Below are 16,850 nucleotides of genomic sequence, written 5' to 3'. Positions count from 1 at the left end.
ATTTGACTTGGGGTCAACTGACAGTTTTATCCGCCCAGTCCTGGCCCACCGTTGCGGACTGGCTATTCTCCCCACTGCACAGAGAATTTCATTGGCGACCAGATCGCACTCGACTGGGGTAAAGGGGTACTGTGTGGTGACCCTGAAAGTCCAAAGTTCACAGACTTCAAACTATTAGTCCTTCTCCAGGAAGGGACTGGATTTTCAGTGCCAGTTTCAAACTGTTTCCCTGCGCTCTCCAGGAGGACTTGCACCAACATACAACGAGGAGCTCCACGAGGAGCTCTGCCATCCAGGGGTCACTAGGTTCGCGCACTTTGTCAAAGCTCGCAACCTCCCCTACACGGTCGAAGAGATTCGCTCCATGACCCAAGCCTGCCCGGTGTGCGCTGAGTGTAAGCCCCACTTCTTCCGTCCGGAGAACACCCACGTCATCAAAGCCACCCGCCCCTTTGAGCGTCTCAGCGTAGACTTCAAGGGGCCCCTACCGTTGACCTCACACTCCACTCTCTGTCTGTAACCACTCCACCCCAGGAACCTCCTGCCAGCAGCAGCCCAAGCTACACACCCCTGTGCCCCAGGGCCTCACCTGTAGTCTCTCCACCCTCTGATTTGCTCCGCCAGTGCTTTTCGCAAACCTCACCCCTGGCTGGAATCCTGTGGCCACCAAAAGCCGGCAATATAGTTACGAACACAGGAAATTTATCACAAGCGAGGTGCACAGACAGTTGGACGAGGGCATTATCAAACCAAGCTCGAGTCCACGGAGGGCCCAGGTGATGGTGGTTAAAAACAGGGAGAAGCCGTGGATGGTGGTTGACAACAGCCACATAGTCGAAGCAGTACGTCGTTGGAGACACTACCTCACTGGCAGGCGCTTCACGCTGCTGACCAACCAACGCGGGGTCTCCTTCATGTTTACCAATACCCAGCGAAGTAAGATCAAGAATGACAAAATCACCAGGTGGAGAATCGAGCTCTCCACCTTTAATTATGACATAGTGTATTGGCCTGGTAAACTCAACGACCCGCCAGATGCGCTCTCCAGGAGGACTTGCACCAACATACAACGAGGAGCTCCACGAGGAGCTCTGCCATCCAGGGGTCACTAGGTTCGCGCACTTTGTCAAAGCTCGCAACCTCCCCTACACGGTCGAAGAGATTCGCTCCATGACCCAAGCCTGCCCGGTGTGCGCTGAGTGTAAGCCCCACTTCTTCCGTCCGGAGAACACCCACGTCATCAAAGCCACCCGCCCCTTTGAGCGTCTCAGCGTAGACTTCAAGGGGCCCCTACCGTTGACCAACCATAACACCTATATCCTTACAGCCATCGATGAGTACTCCCACTTCCCATTTGCTGTGCCCTGCTCAGACATGACTGCCTCCTCAGTTATAGAGGCCCTGTACACCATCTTCGCCATCTTCGGGAACCCCAGTTACATCCACAGTGACGGGGGTCATCGTTTATGAGCACAGAGCTGCGGCAGTACCTTCTGGAGTGTGGTATTGCTTCAAGCAGGACCTCCAGCTATAACCCACGCGGTAATGGGAAAGTCGAAAGAGAGAACGCCACCGTCTAGAAAGTGGTTACGGTTTCCCTCCGGTCTAAAGGACTCCCCACCTCTCGCTGGCAGGACATGCTTACTAGTGTCCTACACTCTATCCGCTCCCTCCTATGCACCGCGACCAATGACACCCCCCATGAAAGGATGTTCTCTTTTCCGAGGAAATTCGAGTCAGGTACAACCATACCGGCGTGGCTCATGGTTCCCGGTCCAGTCCTCTTACAACGTCACATCCGGTACTCAAAGAATGACCCCTTGGTTGACTGAGTGACTCTGCTCCATGCGAACCCGCGTTATTGCCTTCGTTGAGTACCCAGACGGGCGGGAGGACACAGTCTCAGTAAGGGACATAGCCCAAGCCGGATCAGGCGCAGCAGTTCCTTTAACCCAAGCTCCCCCCTATTCCTTCACCCCCAGGTCATGTGCTTGAACAGAGGGACCAGCACCACCCCACCAGCTCAGGCCAGACTGTCGATAACGCCATTGGGGAATTGAGCGAAGCAGTGGCTGCACCCGACGAGCCTGCTGGCGACATGACTCCGGCGACCCCAATCCCAGCGCCACGGCGATCACGCGGGATGGTCAGGCCCCCTGACCGGTACAGCCCCTAATCTCCACCCACCCTGGGGTCGGTTCTCAAAGAAGGGGTGAATGTGATAGTACAGATTCTATCACCAATGTCTATATGTACAGATGGTAGTGTAGGATGACTGTGATTGGCTGAGAGTGTAGCCACACCTACTGGCAGGTCTTAAAAGGATTGCTCCAGCCAGACCAGGTCATTCTGGACTGGTTGACCTACTTGTAATATGCTCCAGTCTTTTAGTTAATAAAAGCCTTGGTTTGGATCAACAAGTCTTTGGTTCTTTCGATGCGCTCTACAATATGTTACCACTGACTCCTGGTAACTGCCAACCCATGCCCTCTCAAATGGAGACGGAGTATTTGGGAATTTCAAGTCCATGCATTGAGAGCACACAGAAGCCCTGCATAATACCCACCTCCCACACCATTAGCTATTTTATGTCCCATCTGCTATTTCTACATTGGCCTCATTAGCCATCTCAGAACCCATAAAATTAGAGTAGTGGAAGCAAGTCATCTTGAACAAGATTAACTGAGGAAAAAAAAATCAAAGTAAGTAAACTGCTCCAGTTAGATATGTAGTGAAGAAAAGCCTGTCCACAGTTTAATCTGATGTCTCTGACCTATCACTGATGTACTTAGTCTGTTAAAATATTGTAGCCTAGGCTACACTGGCATGTACAGAATATAAAGTTTTCTTCTTCTGCTGTCTTATATTCAGCAAGACTGAAGATACTAATGGAGCTCATTTCGCTAGATTATTATTATGTTATGTATTTTTCTCTTCATTTCCCAAAAGTGATGTCATCTTGGGATTCTCTCACAGAAAATAAGCAGTAAAAGCTTTTGGATGTATTTTCAGGAATTTACTCAATAAGTCATGACGATCAGGTCTCTGGCTCAGAGTCTGGCCCCATTGCTAAGAAGAGTGTTGTAGTGATAGGGGATTCCATAGTTAAGGGAACAGATAAGAGGCTCTGTGGAAGAGATAGAGTATCCCAGATGGTACGTTGCCTTCCTGGTGCCAGAGGTATCTCAGATCAGGTTCACGGCATTCTCAGAAGAGAGAGTGAGCAGCCAGATGTCATGCTCCATATAGGGACCAATGACATAGGTGGGAAGGGTGAGGAGGTCCTACAAGGAGAATACAGGGGATTAGGCACAAGGTTGAAAGACAGGACTCTAGGGTTGTGATCTCAGGAATGCCACATGTTAGTGAGGTTAAAAATAGGAGGATTATGCTGCTTAACATGTGGCTAAAGACTTGGTGCAAGAGTCGTGTTTCTGGATCATTGGACTCTCTTCCAGGAAAGTGGGACTTGGTCTAATGCAGCAGTTTGCACCTGATCTGGGGGGGACACTAATATTCTTGCAGGAAGCTTTGCTAGTGCTGCTCCAAGGGGTTTAAACTCAATTTGTAGGGGGATGGGAACCATGGTATCAGAGTAGTTGGGGAAGTGGAGGGGGTAAAAGATGAAATGAAGATTGCATGCAAGATCAGAAATCAAAGGGTTGTACACCCTGGCAGCACAGTGCCATCCATTGCCACCCCCCATCTAACTCCTAACGTGGCGGCAGGGGTGCAGTGCTGCCGAGCCCGGAGTTTACGGAGAGCCACACCGGATTGTGGCGACAGCTCGAAGCAGCAGCAATGGGCGTCTTTGTTACCCTTAATCCCCCATGCTTCAGAGTGCTTCCAGCCAGTCGCCGCTTGCTTCTCTCCCACTGGGTGCTGGGGGCCAAGAGTCACATTTCCACCGAAGGTAAGAGAGAGCCCCAGTCGGAATGTGGGCGAAGGAGACTTGGGGGGTGGGGTCTTCTCCCTCTGAAAATGGAAAATTTATTATGGGAAATTAACATTACTCATATGTAATGTCATCTACCAAAAAAATGTGCCAGTTTTTAGAGGTTGCCAGTGTTTGGAATCCTGGATAAAAGGTTGAGTATACAGGTTGGAATGTTATGGTAAAATTGTACAAGACACTGGTGAGGCCAAATTTGGAGTATTTTGTGTAGTTTTGGTCACCTAACTATAGGAAAGGTATCAATAAGATTGAAAGAGTACAGAAAAGATTTACTTGAATATTGCCTAGATTTCAGGAACTGAATTACAGGGAATGAAGGGAGATTTGATAGAGGTATTTAACATTATGAGGGGGATAGACAGAGTAAATGTAGGTGGGCTTTTTCCACTGATACAAACCAGAAGACATGGGTTAAAGATGAAAGGGGAAAAGTTTAGAGGGGATATTAGGGAGAACTTCTTCAGACAGAGACTGGTAGGAGTGTGGAACGAGCTGCCAGCTGAAGTGGTGAATGCTGGCCCAATTTTAATTTTTAAGAAGAGTTTGGACAATTTGGATTGGAGGGTTACGGTCAAGGTCTAGTTCAGTGGAACTGGGGGGGGGAGTGATGGTTTGGCACAGACTTGAAGGGCCGAAGGGCATGTTTCTGTGCTGCAACATTCTATGGTGCTATTTGTTTCTGAAATGGTGCACTTCTTGTCTCTGGAATTTTTTTTACAGAAGTTATGAGAATGATTCCTTGGATGAAGGATTACATTTGCAAAGGTGTATTAGAGAAGATGAAGAATTTTCTTCAGAGAAACGTGAGGGAAGATCCAATGGATAGATAAACTGGTGTGCATCATGGGAGACTGGCCCTTTTGGTGGAGGAGTCAAGGCTGGGAGCTAACAAGTTCAAAATAAAAGGAAAGATATGCAGCGGCGTTAATCTGGCCTGATTTTATGGTGAAGGGTTTATTCCATTGTGTCTTCCAAGAGAAAGTTGGATAAATCTTTAGTGAGAAAACTTTGGAGAGTTACAAAGGGCTGGCCTGAGTGTAGGTAATGGCAACAATGGAACTTGTGAGTTGCTCTGTTAAAACATTGGTGCTGACGTGATGTAATGAATGGCTTCCTGTGGTGTAACTACAGTTGTCTGTTTCCACTGCAAAAATCCTAATGCAAATACTCATAGCCAGAAACAGGAATGCACACTTGCCTTCCTGTTCCAAGACAGACTGATGACAAATTAAGGGTTTATTTCAATCTCAGCTGTGTTCAATGAATTTATCATGGTGGTTCTCTTCATTACCTCCTAATCTCAAAGCGATTTCATAACAAATAAAAATTATAGGAGATTCACAGCCTGTTTTCTCCAGTTATTAAATTTGATTCCATTACGTACAAGTCAGGCAGTTTAGAATGACTGTAACAGTTCCTTTGGATAACTAGCAAAAGATAAATTATTAGTTAATTTTACTGTCATTCACCCTTGTCCCCTTACCTGTTCTTTGCAGGTGTGCAGAATTTCATTTATTTATGATGGTGGTGTGCCAGAAATGTCCTTCATGAGCTATAGGACAAAGCCTGTTAGCTCCTATTTCATTACTTCAGTTTACTTTTATAGGAAGTAGGAACAGGAGTAGGCCAAAAATGGCCCATCGAGCCTGCAGATATGTTTTATATTACTTTTATGTTTTTACATTTTCATCATGTCAGCTATCAAAATACAGATTTTCATTGTACTCCTGATGGTATTCTTTGTTACATTTAATTTTCAAACTACTTCTTTTTGTCTTCATCTTTTAATTGACCTTTTAGCTCCAACATAATACAGTAGGCTTGTAGAGTAGTCTTTCACGCTTGTCTTGTAAAGCCACCTAGCCACTGGCATCTACTGTTGGTACGAGACTTACAGCAGTGCCCTGTGCATTAAAAATGTTTTGAAACCTAAGTTCTAAGCAATCCTTGGAATAAAGTAGACTAACGTTTCAAATGGGGATGCTTAGGGAATGATTCAATTTGATATGCTCTGGGTGCATATGAAATATGATTTGTTTCCTGAATGATGGTTCTCATTTTTGAAGGAAATCTGGAAGTGGTAACGATTGTCACTGTTCCTGGTTGGAAACGAACATTTCAGCCATGTAACACTGGGGAGAAAAAAAAGTAATTGCTTCTGGAATTCTCAGTCATTATCCAATCAATATTGTTTTGCTATTTTCTTAGTATGATGTGCTCAATTTGTCCTTTTTACTGCAAGAAAAATTGTAAAAACAACAGTTTGAAATGAAGTACTTTGGTTGTTAAGAAAAATTAAAGGCTCTAAATAAAGACGTGCTTATTGCCTTTATTTTACAACTTAATTGATATAACAGTATTTTGATTTGCCAACATTAGTTGGAAGTACTTTTGGAAGTTTCATCATGAGACATTCTGATTACATGACATCAAACCATATAACATCTGCAAATGTCATTGCTTTTATCTGTATGAGTATTTAGTTTCTAATCGTTGAGTAGCTTTGACACAATGTTGTACCTTTCCCCTTTATTGGTTTCTTAAAGACCTGTCTGCCACTTCAGATGGGCATTCAATTTATCGTTTCATTTGAATGATGGTAATACAACAAGATAGCATTTACTCAGTACTGTAGTGAATTACCAGTTTAGATCAGGGTGACAGGATTCTGGATTGAACAACAATAAAATTGGATATATCTTGTATATTTCAAAAAGTGAAACTACAAATATTAAAATATAAGTTTTGTGTGTATTGTCTGTATGTATCTAGTGTAAGGGGGATAAAAACAAATGAAAATACAAAATTGTCAAACTTGTAATGGAATTTTGCATATCTGTCAGGGTAGAATGTACAAACAAAACAAATACTTTACATTTATCATTGTCCCTCTGTCATGTGCTTTGTATTTCATGCAATGTAGCAACATAGAAACTTCCTTTTGCTGGATATCTGGCTATGTTTTAAAAAAAACCAAAACTGTTACTTGTGTAATCAGAAGATGTGTTCCTAAAAGATGGTGCCTATGCCATTATGTTGTTGGGAATAGACTAAGAAAAGAATGAATGATAAATTTTAAGCTTGATGTACGCATCAACCACTGTGAATGTTCAAATTAATCTGAAGATAATTTGTCTGATTATTTTTATTGAATCTGTGGGTCTATAAGGAGGAGCAACATTTTCAATCAGCATTTTCAGACTATACGAGACCATAAAATTTTGGAGATGTAGGCCATTTGGCCCATCAAGTCCGCTCCTCCATTCCATCAGAAGCTGATCCATTCTCCAACTCAGCTCCTCTCCCCTGCCTTCTCCCCATAACTCTTGACTATTCAGATACGTATCAATCTCTTCTTAAATATTCCTAATGACTGACCTCCACAGCCACGCATGGGAGCAAATTCCAGAGGTTCACCATTCTCTTTTGAATGAAATTCCTTCACATCACTGTTTTAAATGGGCGCTGTTCAATCCTAAAGCTGTGTCCTCTTGGCCTAGACTCTCCTACCATGGGAAACAACTTTGCTACATCTACTTTGTCCAGGCTTTCCAACATTCAAAATATTTCTGAAGTCACAACTTATTCTTCTGAACTCGAGGAGTACAGTTGAAAAGCCATCAAACATTTCTCATAGATTAATCCCTTCATTCCATGAATCATTATTGTGAACCTCTCTGAACCCTCTCCAATGCCAGCACATCCTTTCTTAAATAAGTAGCCCAAATTATACTGTGTACTCTGAGAGGCATCTTTAATGCTTAGATCTGAGAATTTGTGATATTTCTATGAAAGGTAGGCACAGGTCCCTACAAGGTCCCTCATGGTACAGAAGGTACAGCTGCAGGGGATGCACAGAGAGGATTGATTGTTTGGTTTCGGAATTGTTATCTAAGACAAGAGGTAGTAATGAAATAATGCTATTCGACTGTAGGTCTGCGACCAGTGGTATTCCACACATCATTGATGGGTTGCTTATCGTTTGTGATATGCTGTACATCAATGACTTGGATGAAAAAGTGGATGAGTAGGTTAGTAAGTTTTCAGAAGACACTGGTGGAACAGTGGAAAGTGTAGAGGGCTATCAAAGAATACAACAGGATATAGATCAGTTATAAATGTGGGCAGAGAAATGCCAGCTGAGGTTTTATCTAAACAAGTGTGAGGTGTTGCATTTTGGGAGGTTAAATCTAAGGGGAAATTCAAGTTCAAGTTTATTATCATTCGATTGTACAACTAGATGAATCAGTGTTCTCCAGTCCTAGGTGCAAAAACATCTACAGACATAACACATGTAGACAAATGATGCACATGCATTAATTATACAGTCAATGGCAGGAGTCTTAAAAGCACTGATGTGCAGAGGGATCTGGGAGTCCTGATCCATAGTACCTTAAAAGAGGCCATGAAAGTGGTGGGGAGGGGTGGGGGGGGGCAGTGGTAAACTTGGTGTATGACATGTTTGTCTTTATTGGTTGGGGCATTGAATACAAGGGTGAAGAAATAATCTTGAAGGAATGTAAAATTTTGGATAGACTATGCTTAGAGTATGGTATGCATTTCTGGTCTCCCTCTTGCAAGAAGGATGTCAAGGCTTTGGCGATTTATCAGAATGCTGGGTTAGGTGACATGAGCTATGTGGAGAGGTTGGACAAGCCTAGATTGTTTTCTCTGGCATGTCAGAGGCTGAGGGAAGACATGATCTTTATAAAATTATGAGAAGCATAGATAGGATAGGTAAAATCTCTTTTCCCAGGTTAAAAAAAAATCACATACTCGAGGGAATACATTTAAAGTGCAGGATGGAGTGGAGTTTAAAGGAGATGTGTGAGGTAAATTTATTGACTCAAGAAGTGTTGAATATCTGGAATGGGCTGCTGGGTTAGTGGTGAAAACAGATACAATAGTTGTGTTTCCGGCCTCCAGATAGTCGTGGAAATTCAGCAAAGAGAGCAATACTTATCCTGTGCAGCAGGATTTTAATTTTGGCATTATGTTTGGTTCAGACTTCATTGACTAAAGGAATTGTTCCGGAGTTGTATATTCTGTGATTTCCCCCCCCCCCCCCTCATTCTGAGTTTTTATTTTGTCAATGTCTAAATGCTTGTGAAAAAGAATGTCAACATATCATTTCTGCAGCATTTTAATTTTAGGAGATTGAAATTATGGATGAACAATACAAGATGAAAATTGGAGAGAGATCTAATTTTAGCTATTACTATTTTAAAAAAAAATATTTGGACAATCTAGATTATGACCTCCAATTGTAGACTTATTGCTCTAACATTGGTTAGTTGCCCTTTGGATATTTTAAGCAATTCTTTTAAATATTGAGTATGTATCCTTATATTCTGCAGATCCATTTTGCAAGAAGAATCCAAAATGTTGGAGAAATATATCCAGTTCTTGCAGGTAAAAAGTCTTTGAAATCTTTTGATACAATTCATTAATTATTTGTTTTATGATAAATTTATTTTGTCTTGTTTATCTCTGAGATCTTATTCATAAATCTTTTTTATATTTGAATGCAGTCCTATTTAACATTGCAGTTTGAAATGGAATTTTCTACAAAAAATGCATATGTTAACAACAGGTTTTAAATGAAGTGCAATGTTTTGATGTTTGTGCAGGATTGGTTACTTGTAAATGTGGAATCACTATTTGCTTTGCAATCCTCTTTTCCATCCCTTGCACCCAACATCTCAAGGATGGAAGAAAATAGGAGCAGGAGTTGGCCACTAGGCCCCATTGGAGCTTACCCTGACATTCAATATGATCATGGCTGATCTGTGTTGACCTCAATACATCTTCTGAACCAGTCCCCCTTCATCCTCATTCTTTGATCTTTCAAATATTTATTGTCTCCATCTTAAATATTTTGAATAACCTGGCCTCTGCTACCCTCCAGGGCAGAGAATTCCAGAGATCCATTGGGAGAGGTTTTTACACATTTCAATTATAAATAAACAGCCCCTTTTTTTTGGAGCTAAATCCCGTTGTTTGTGACTCTCCCACTAGTTTAAGCATCTCTACATACCCTTTAAGATTTTGTATGTTTTAAAACTCTAAGAAATATAGACCCAAACTGTCTCAACTCTCATAATAGGACAACCCTCACATCCTCAAATTTGCCCGATGAATCTCCTTTGGACTGCCTCCAATACTACGACATCCTTTTTGAGGTAAGGAGATGGTGTTTCAGAAGGGACTTCACCAACATCCTGTGCAACTGTAATTAACCCTTCCTATTTCCTCCACTCCAATCTTTACTTCAATCACAGCAAACAGAATATGTCAGATGGCTTGCTACAAAAAAGGGTTTAACTCTATACACTACTGAATTAACTTGAACTGTTCAAATTCAAAAAGCTAAAAAGCTGCAGAATCGTGAACAACGTCTATTCCAAACTGAGGGAGTGCTGCACTATATAATCTGTAACCTTTTGCGATGAGAAGTGGAGGCTTCATTTTCCCTTTTGGATATAAATGCAAGGGAATTATCTTGGTATCCAAAGAAGCTTGTAGTAAGAGTAAGGTAATTAAATTGAATAATATTTATATCAAGATCACAACCCAACTCCACTTGTTGGCTTGGATTGATCCTTTTGCATCATTAATGAAGCCTTTTTTGAATGAATATTCATTAGCTTTGAATTTATCATCTCCAGCACGAGTTTCCCATTGTTAATGAATTGAGATAGTAGGACGGAAAGTTCAAGATTCAATTTCAAGATTCAATTTATTGTCATGTAATAAAAACAGTGTCTCATTACAATAAATTGCCTTCTATCTTGCTGTAAGGCAGACAGATTTGCCATCAACAGAAATTTCCTGAAACGCATCTTACAGTCAGAGAATTGTGGATTCACCTCCAGCGCTCTCGCAGCCTCTGCAGCAACACAGTCCAGTCCAAACCATCAGCAACCCAAGCTCCAGATTCAAACTTCCGACATGATTAGGAGCACTTCAGCGCCATTGACACCCTCTTGCATCCTGGTTCTGATGCCAGGTACCCTTCCAGCCAGTATCCCGTCAACCCGCTCACTCTCTCGCCCTCACTCTCTAGCCCTCTTGCGCTCCCCTCGCACCCGCCCCACTCTCCCCCTCGCCCCACTCTCCCCCTCGCCCCACTCTCCCCCTCGCCCCACTCTCCCCCTCGCCCCACTCTCCCCCTCGCCCCACTCTCCCCCTCGCCCCACTCTCCCCCTCGCCCCACTCTCCCCCTCGCCCCACTCTCCCCCTCGCCCCACTCTCCCCCTCGCCCCACTCTCCCCCTCGCCCCACTCTCCCCCTCGCCCCACTCTCCCCCTCGCCCCTCTCTCCCCCCTCGCCCCTCTCCCCCCCTCGCCCCTCTCCCCCCCTCGCCCCTCTCTCCACCTCGCCCCTCTCTCCCCCCTCGCCCCTCTCTCCCCCCTCGCCCCTCTCTCCCCCCTCGCCCCTCTCTCCCCCCTCGCCCCTCTCTCCCCCCTCGCCCCTCTCTCCCCCCTCGCCCCTCTCTCCCCCCTCGCCCCTCTCTCCCCTCTCGCCCCTCTCTCCCTCTCGCCCCTCTCTCCCCCCTCGCCCCTCTCTCCCCCCTCGCCCCTCTCTCCCCCCTCGCCCCTCTCTCCCCCCTCGCCCCTCTCTCCCCCCTCGCCCCTCTCTCCCCCCTCGCCCCTCTCTCCCCCCTCGCCCCTCTCTCCCCCCTCGCCCCTCTCTCCCCACTCGCCCCTCTCTCCCCCCTCGCCCCTCTCTCCCCCCTCGCCCCTCTCTCCCCCCTCGCCCCTCTCTCCCCCCTCGCCCCTCTCTCCCCCCTCGCCCCTCTCTCCCCCCTCGCCCCTCTCTCCCCCCTCGCCCCTCTCTCCCCCCTCGCCCCTCTCTCCCCCCTCGCCCCTCTCTCCCCCCTCGCCCCTCTCTCCCCCCTCGCCCCTCTCTCCCCCCTCGCCCCTCTCTCCCCCCTCGCCCCTCTCTCCCCCCTCGCCCCTCTCTCCCCCCTCGCCCCTCTCTCCCCCTCGCCCCTCTCTCCCCCTCGCCCCTCTCTCCCCCCTCGCCCCTCTCTCCCCCCTCGCCCCTCTCTCCCCCCTCGCCCCTCTCTCCCCCCTCGCCCCTCTCTCCCCCCTCGCCCCTCTCTCCCCCCTCGCCCCTCTCTCCCCCCTCGCCCCTCTCTCCCCCCTCGCCCCTCTCTCCCCCCTCGCCCCTCTCTCCCCCCTCGCCCCTCTCTCCCCCCTCGCCCCTCTCTCCCCCCTCGCCCCTCTCTCCCCCCTCGCCCCTCTCTCCCCCCTCGCCCCTCTCTCCCCCCTCGCCCCTCTCTCCCCCCTCGCCCCTCTCTCCCCCCTCGCCCCTCTCTCCCCCCTCGCCCCTCTCTCCCCCCTCGCCCCTCTCTCCCCCCTCGCCCCTCTCTCCCCCCTCGCCCCTCTCTCCCCCCTCGCCCCTCTCTCCCCCCTCGCCCCTCTCTCCCCCCTCGCCCCTCTCTCCCCCCTCGCCCCTCTCTCCCCCCTCGCCCCTCTCTCCCCCCTCGCCCCTCTCTCCCCCCTCGCCCCTCTCTCCCCCCTCGCCCCTCTCTCCCCCCTCGCCCCTCTCTCCCCCCTCGCCCCTCTCTCCCCCCTCGCCCCTCTCTCCCCCCTCGCCCCTCTCTCCCCCCTCGCCCCTCTCTCCCCCCTCGCCCCTCTCTCCCCCCTCGCCCCTCTCTCCCCCCTCGCCCCTCTCTCCCCCCTCGCCCCTCTCTCCCCCCTCGCCCCTCTCTCCCCCCTCGCCCCTCTCTCCCCCCTCGCCCCTCTCTCCCCCCTCGCCCCTCTCTCCCCCCTCGCCCCTCTCTCCCCCCTCGCCCCTCTCTCCCCCCTCGCCCCTCTCTCCCCCCTCGCCCCTCTCTCCCCCCTCGCCCCTCTCTCCCCCCTCGCCCCTCTCTCCCCCCTCGCCCCTCTCTCCCCCCTCGCCCCTCTCTCCCCCCTCGCCCCTCTCTCCCCCCTCGCCCCTCTCTCCCCCCTCGCCCCTCTCTCCCCCCTCGCCCCTCTCTCCCCCCTCGCCCCTCTCTCCCCCCTCGCCCCTCTCTCCCCCCTCGCCCCTCTCTCCCCCCTCGCCCCTCACTCCCCCCTCGCCCCCCTCGCCCCCCTCGCCCCCCTCGCCCCCCTCGCCCCCCTCGCCCCCCTCTCCCCCCTCGCCCCCCTCTCCCCCCTCGCCCCCCTCTCCCCCCTCGCCCCCCTCTCCCCCCTCGCCCCTCTCTCCCCCCTCGCCCCTCTCTCCCCCCTCGCCCCTCTCTCCCCCCTCGCCCCTCTCTCCCCCCTCGCCCCTCTCTCCCCCCTCGCCCCTCTCTCCCCCCTCGCCCCTCTCTCCCCCCTCGCCCCTCTCTCCCCCCTCGCCCCTCTCTCCCCCCTCGCCCCTCTCTCCCCCCTCGCCCCTCTCTCCCCCCTCGCCCCTCTCCCCCCCTCGCCCCTCTCCCCCCCTCGCCCCTCTCCCCCCCTCGCCCCTCTCCCCCCCTCGCCCCACTCTCCCCCCTCGCCCCCCTCTCCCCCCTCGCCCCCCTCTCCCCCCTCGCCCCCCTCTCCCCCCTCGCCCCCCTCTCCCCCCTCGCCCCCCTCTCCCCCCTCGCCCCCCTCTCCCCCTCGCCCCCCTCTCCCCCTCTCCCCCTCGCCCCCCTCTCCCCCTCGCCCCCCTCGCCCCCCTCGCCCCCCTCGCCCCCCTCGCCCCCCTCGCCCCCCTCGCCCCCCTCGCCCCCCTCGCCCCCCTCGCCCCCCTCGCCCCCCTCGCCCCCCTCGCCCCCCTCGCCCCCCTCGCCCCCCTCGCCCCCCTCGCCCCCCTCGCCCCCCTCGCCCCCCTCGCCCCCCTCTCCCCCCTCGCCCCCCTCGCCCCCCTCGCCCCCCTCTCCCGTCTCGCCCCCCTCTCCCCCCTCGCCCCCCTCTCCCCCCTCGCCCCCCTCTCCCCCCTCGCCCCTCTCTCCCCCCTCGCCCCTCTCTCCCCCCTCGCCCCTCTCTCCCCCCTCGCCCCTCTCTCCCCCCTCGCCCCGCTCTCCCCCCTCGCCCCGCTCTCCCCCCTCGCCCCGCTCTCCCCCCTCGCCCCGCTCTCCCCCCTCGCCCCGCTCTCCCCCCTCGCCCCGCTCTCCCCCCTCGCCCCGCTCTCCCCCCTCGCCCCGCTCTCCCCCGCCCCGCTCTCCCCCCTCGCCCCGCTCTCCCCCCTCGCCCCGCTCTGCCCCCTCGCCCCCCTCGCCCCCCTCGCCCCCCTCGCCCCCCTCGCCCCCCTCGCCCCGCTCTCCCCCCTCGCCCCGCTCTCCCCCCTCGCCCCGCTCTCCCCCCTCGCCCCCCTCTCCCCCTCGCCCCGCTCTCCCCCCTCGCCCCGCTCTCCCCCCTCGCCCCGCTCTCCCCCCTCGCCCCGCTCTCCCCCCTCGCCCCGCTCTCCCCCCTCGCCCCGCTCTCCCCCCTCGCCCCGCTCTCCCCCCTCGCCCCGCTCTCCCCCCTCGCCCCGCTCTCCCCCCCTCGCCCCGCTCTCTCCCCCCCCCTCGCCCCGCTCTCTCCCCCCCCTCGCCCCGCTCTCTCCCCCCCCTCGCCCCGCTCTCTCCCCCCCCTCGCCCCGCTCTCTCCCCCCCCCTCGCCCCGCTCTCTCCCCCCCCCTCGCCCCGCTCTCTCCCCCCCCCTCGCCCCGCTCTCTCCCCCCCCCTCGTCCCGCTCTCTCATATTAAGTTGCATGTGTGTAATAAAGATATGCAGGTTCAAACGTGAAGATTGATCATTTTGTTAAATGCCTTTCCAGAACTTTTTTGAACAGGGGGCCCACAAATTATTGCTCTTCGATTGCTCAAGCAAGGCAGAATGCACAACCCCACTCTACTGCAAAATGGTCTCCATGCCACATTGCACCTTGTATCTCTTCAATTTTTGTAAACCCAGCTCCCCAACTCCAAGCTTCCATTTCAAATATCTCATCAACCAACATTCCCCAATATAACCAACCACTTCCTTCCTCTGCAGCCCCTCATCATTCTGATCCCTCTCTTCTCCCCAGTTCTAGCAAAACACAACAGATTTTCTGCCCATCAACTATCTAGGCTATGGCTGGTTGGCTGGTGGTCATGAAATAGAGAAGATAAAATGTGATCTTATCATTAAATTCTTCAGGATGTCCAGGTTACATGGGCTTTTCTGTTTTATGGATATTTGAACCTACTTCCTTGGTGAAAATAACACCACCACTGTTTGACTTTCGTTTTAGTAAGTTTTGTTTCATTTCCGCTTGAAACTGCTGTTAATATACTTAAGAATTTCTTGGAAACAAACTAAAAACCCATGGGTTACTCTAGTTAGAATGGGCAGCAAACAAATTTCTCAATGTTCTTTATCAAATTAACTTTTTTTTTCAATTTGGATTTCAAACTAACCAAATGTATTCCATTAGTTAAGCCTTAAGTTGTTTTTTTTTTCCCTCTGGATACTGATCAATCTTCTATTTATTTCAGCAAGCTTTCATCTTGCTTCAGTGAAAGTTTATTTGCCTTGAGGGGAAATGCAATTTATTTACTGTGAAAATATAAAACATTACTATTCATTTAACATCTCAAACCATTTGCTTTCATTATGACTCCATGGATCTATTTTCTGAAGTAATCACTGATGAATATTTAGCATCTGGATAAAACAGCTCCTATCTACAAATATACAAGATTTCTAACCACATCTGTTTCACTATTTTTCATTTGGATTGTTTTGGTTGTATTTATTGCAGTGTTTTTTTACCCTCCTGTGGAGTTTTAAAGGATCATTATTCCTTGGAATATTTAGCTATCACGAATCCTAAATATCTTATTCTTCAAAACCAGCATGCCTATTTTTGATTTAAAGTTCCTTTTTTCTCCACAATGTTTGCACATCATGTAGTGCACATAACTGTCAACAAACCTGCATTGTGGCCTGGCGAATTGACCTTTACCTTGTAGAGGCCAAGTGCCTGCCTCAGATACCTCGTCATACCTCCCTGGATCACAATATCATTCGGAAGAAAGAAAAATAATGTACTGAACATTGAGAAACTTTTACAATGAACACCACTGTGAAAGACGAAAGATTGATGTTCGTAGTAAAATTAAAAAACAAACAACTTGGCTATAATCCTTTAAAAAAAAAATTAAATCAAAATATTCTCTAATTTACCATTGAAAGTTTGTTACTTTGGAATGTGAACAGGAAAAACTTGTTTTAAGTTATTTCGGAAACAGAACTATAGCATTGTTTTGTGTTGTCTGTAGGAGTGTTTAGAAGAAGAGCATAATTGCAGCTTGAACCTTGAGGTACAAACCACAGTGCCGTCAATTGCAGGTATGTGCTATTGTGGGTTTCATGCTTTTTATGAATATTTTATTTATAATTTTTCCAGAGAATTTCAATAATTTCAACAATTACAATTATCAAGTGTATTTACATTCTCTCTACTGAGTCTGGTTTTATCTCTCCCTCCCCCCACAACACAAACTGATAAAAGGAAAGGAATACAGTGACCATTTAATTAAAGGATTTAACTCACATAAAATGACAAAGCCATTTGTTTAACGTTAAAAAAAAAGGACTTTTATCAAGGACAAAAAAGGAAAAAGAAAAACATATTATTCATAGTCTGCTGGAGCCAAAAATCAGTCTCTCAGGTCTCTTATATTCATCTTGACTTGACGTGATTGGAATTCCATCCCATCAACCCCCTGAGAGGTGAAGAATTGAGGGGGGGAGGAGCAGGTGGCAAAGCGCAAAGGACCGCACCTATATCCTTGCACCTATGTAATGCAGGTAGGGTTGCCAAATCTTAAGAAAGGATTCATATTTTTTCTTTGTTATGTGATCTTCTCCAAGGGAACACAGCTCTGCATTTCCATATTCCAGTGTGCAATGCCCAGATGAGAGTCCGACTTCCAGGTAACTGTTATACACTTCCTGGCCACAGCCAG

At 49.5% G+C, this 16,850-nt stretch overlaps 1 protein-coding gene across 4 annotated transcripts in view; it reads left to right on the top strand.

Moving 5' to 3' along the window:
• Positions 1–16,850, top strand: part of ccdc24 (coiled-coil domain containing 24) — an 88,683-nt gene that overhangs the window by 53,304 nt on the left and 18,529 nt on the right. For 3 of the 4 annotated variants that reach the window (XM_069938850.1, XM_069938851.1, XM_069938853.1), the window contains 3 exons: positions 9,313–9,367; positions 16,161–16,230; positions 16,756–16,818. In XM_069938850.1, the coding sequence (XP_069794951.1) occupies positions 9,313–9,367; positions 16,161–16,230; positions 16,756–16,818 (188 nt within the window). The remainder of the gene's footprint in view (positions 1–9,312; positions 9,368–16,160; positions 16,231–16,755; positions 16,819–16,850) is intronic. The other variant, XM_069938852.1, reaches the window with a different exon arrangement.

This window comes from Narcine bancroftii, chromosome 5 (genome assembly GCF_036971445.1).
Source record: "Narcine bancroftii isolate sNarBan1 chromosome 5, sNarBan1.hap1, whole genome shotgun sequence".
Lineage (NCBI taxonomy): Eukaryota > Metazoa > Chordata > Chondrichthyes > Torpediniformes > Narcinidae > Narcine > Narcine bancroftii.
This window is presented reverse-complemented; position numbering and strand designations above follow the sequence as displayed.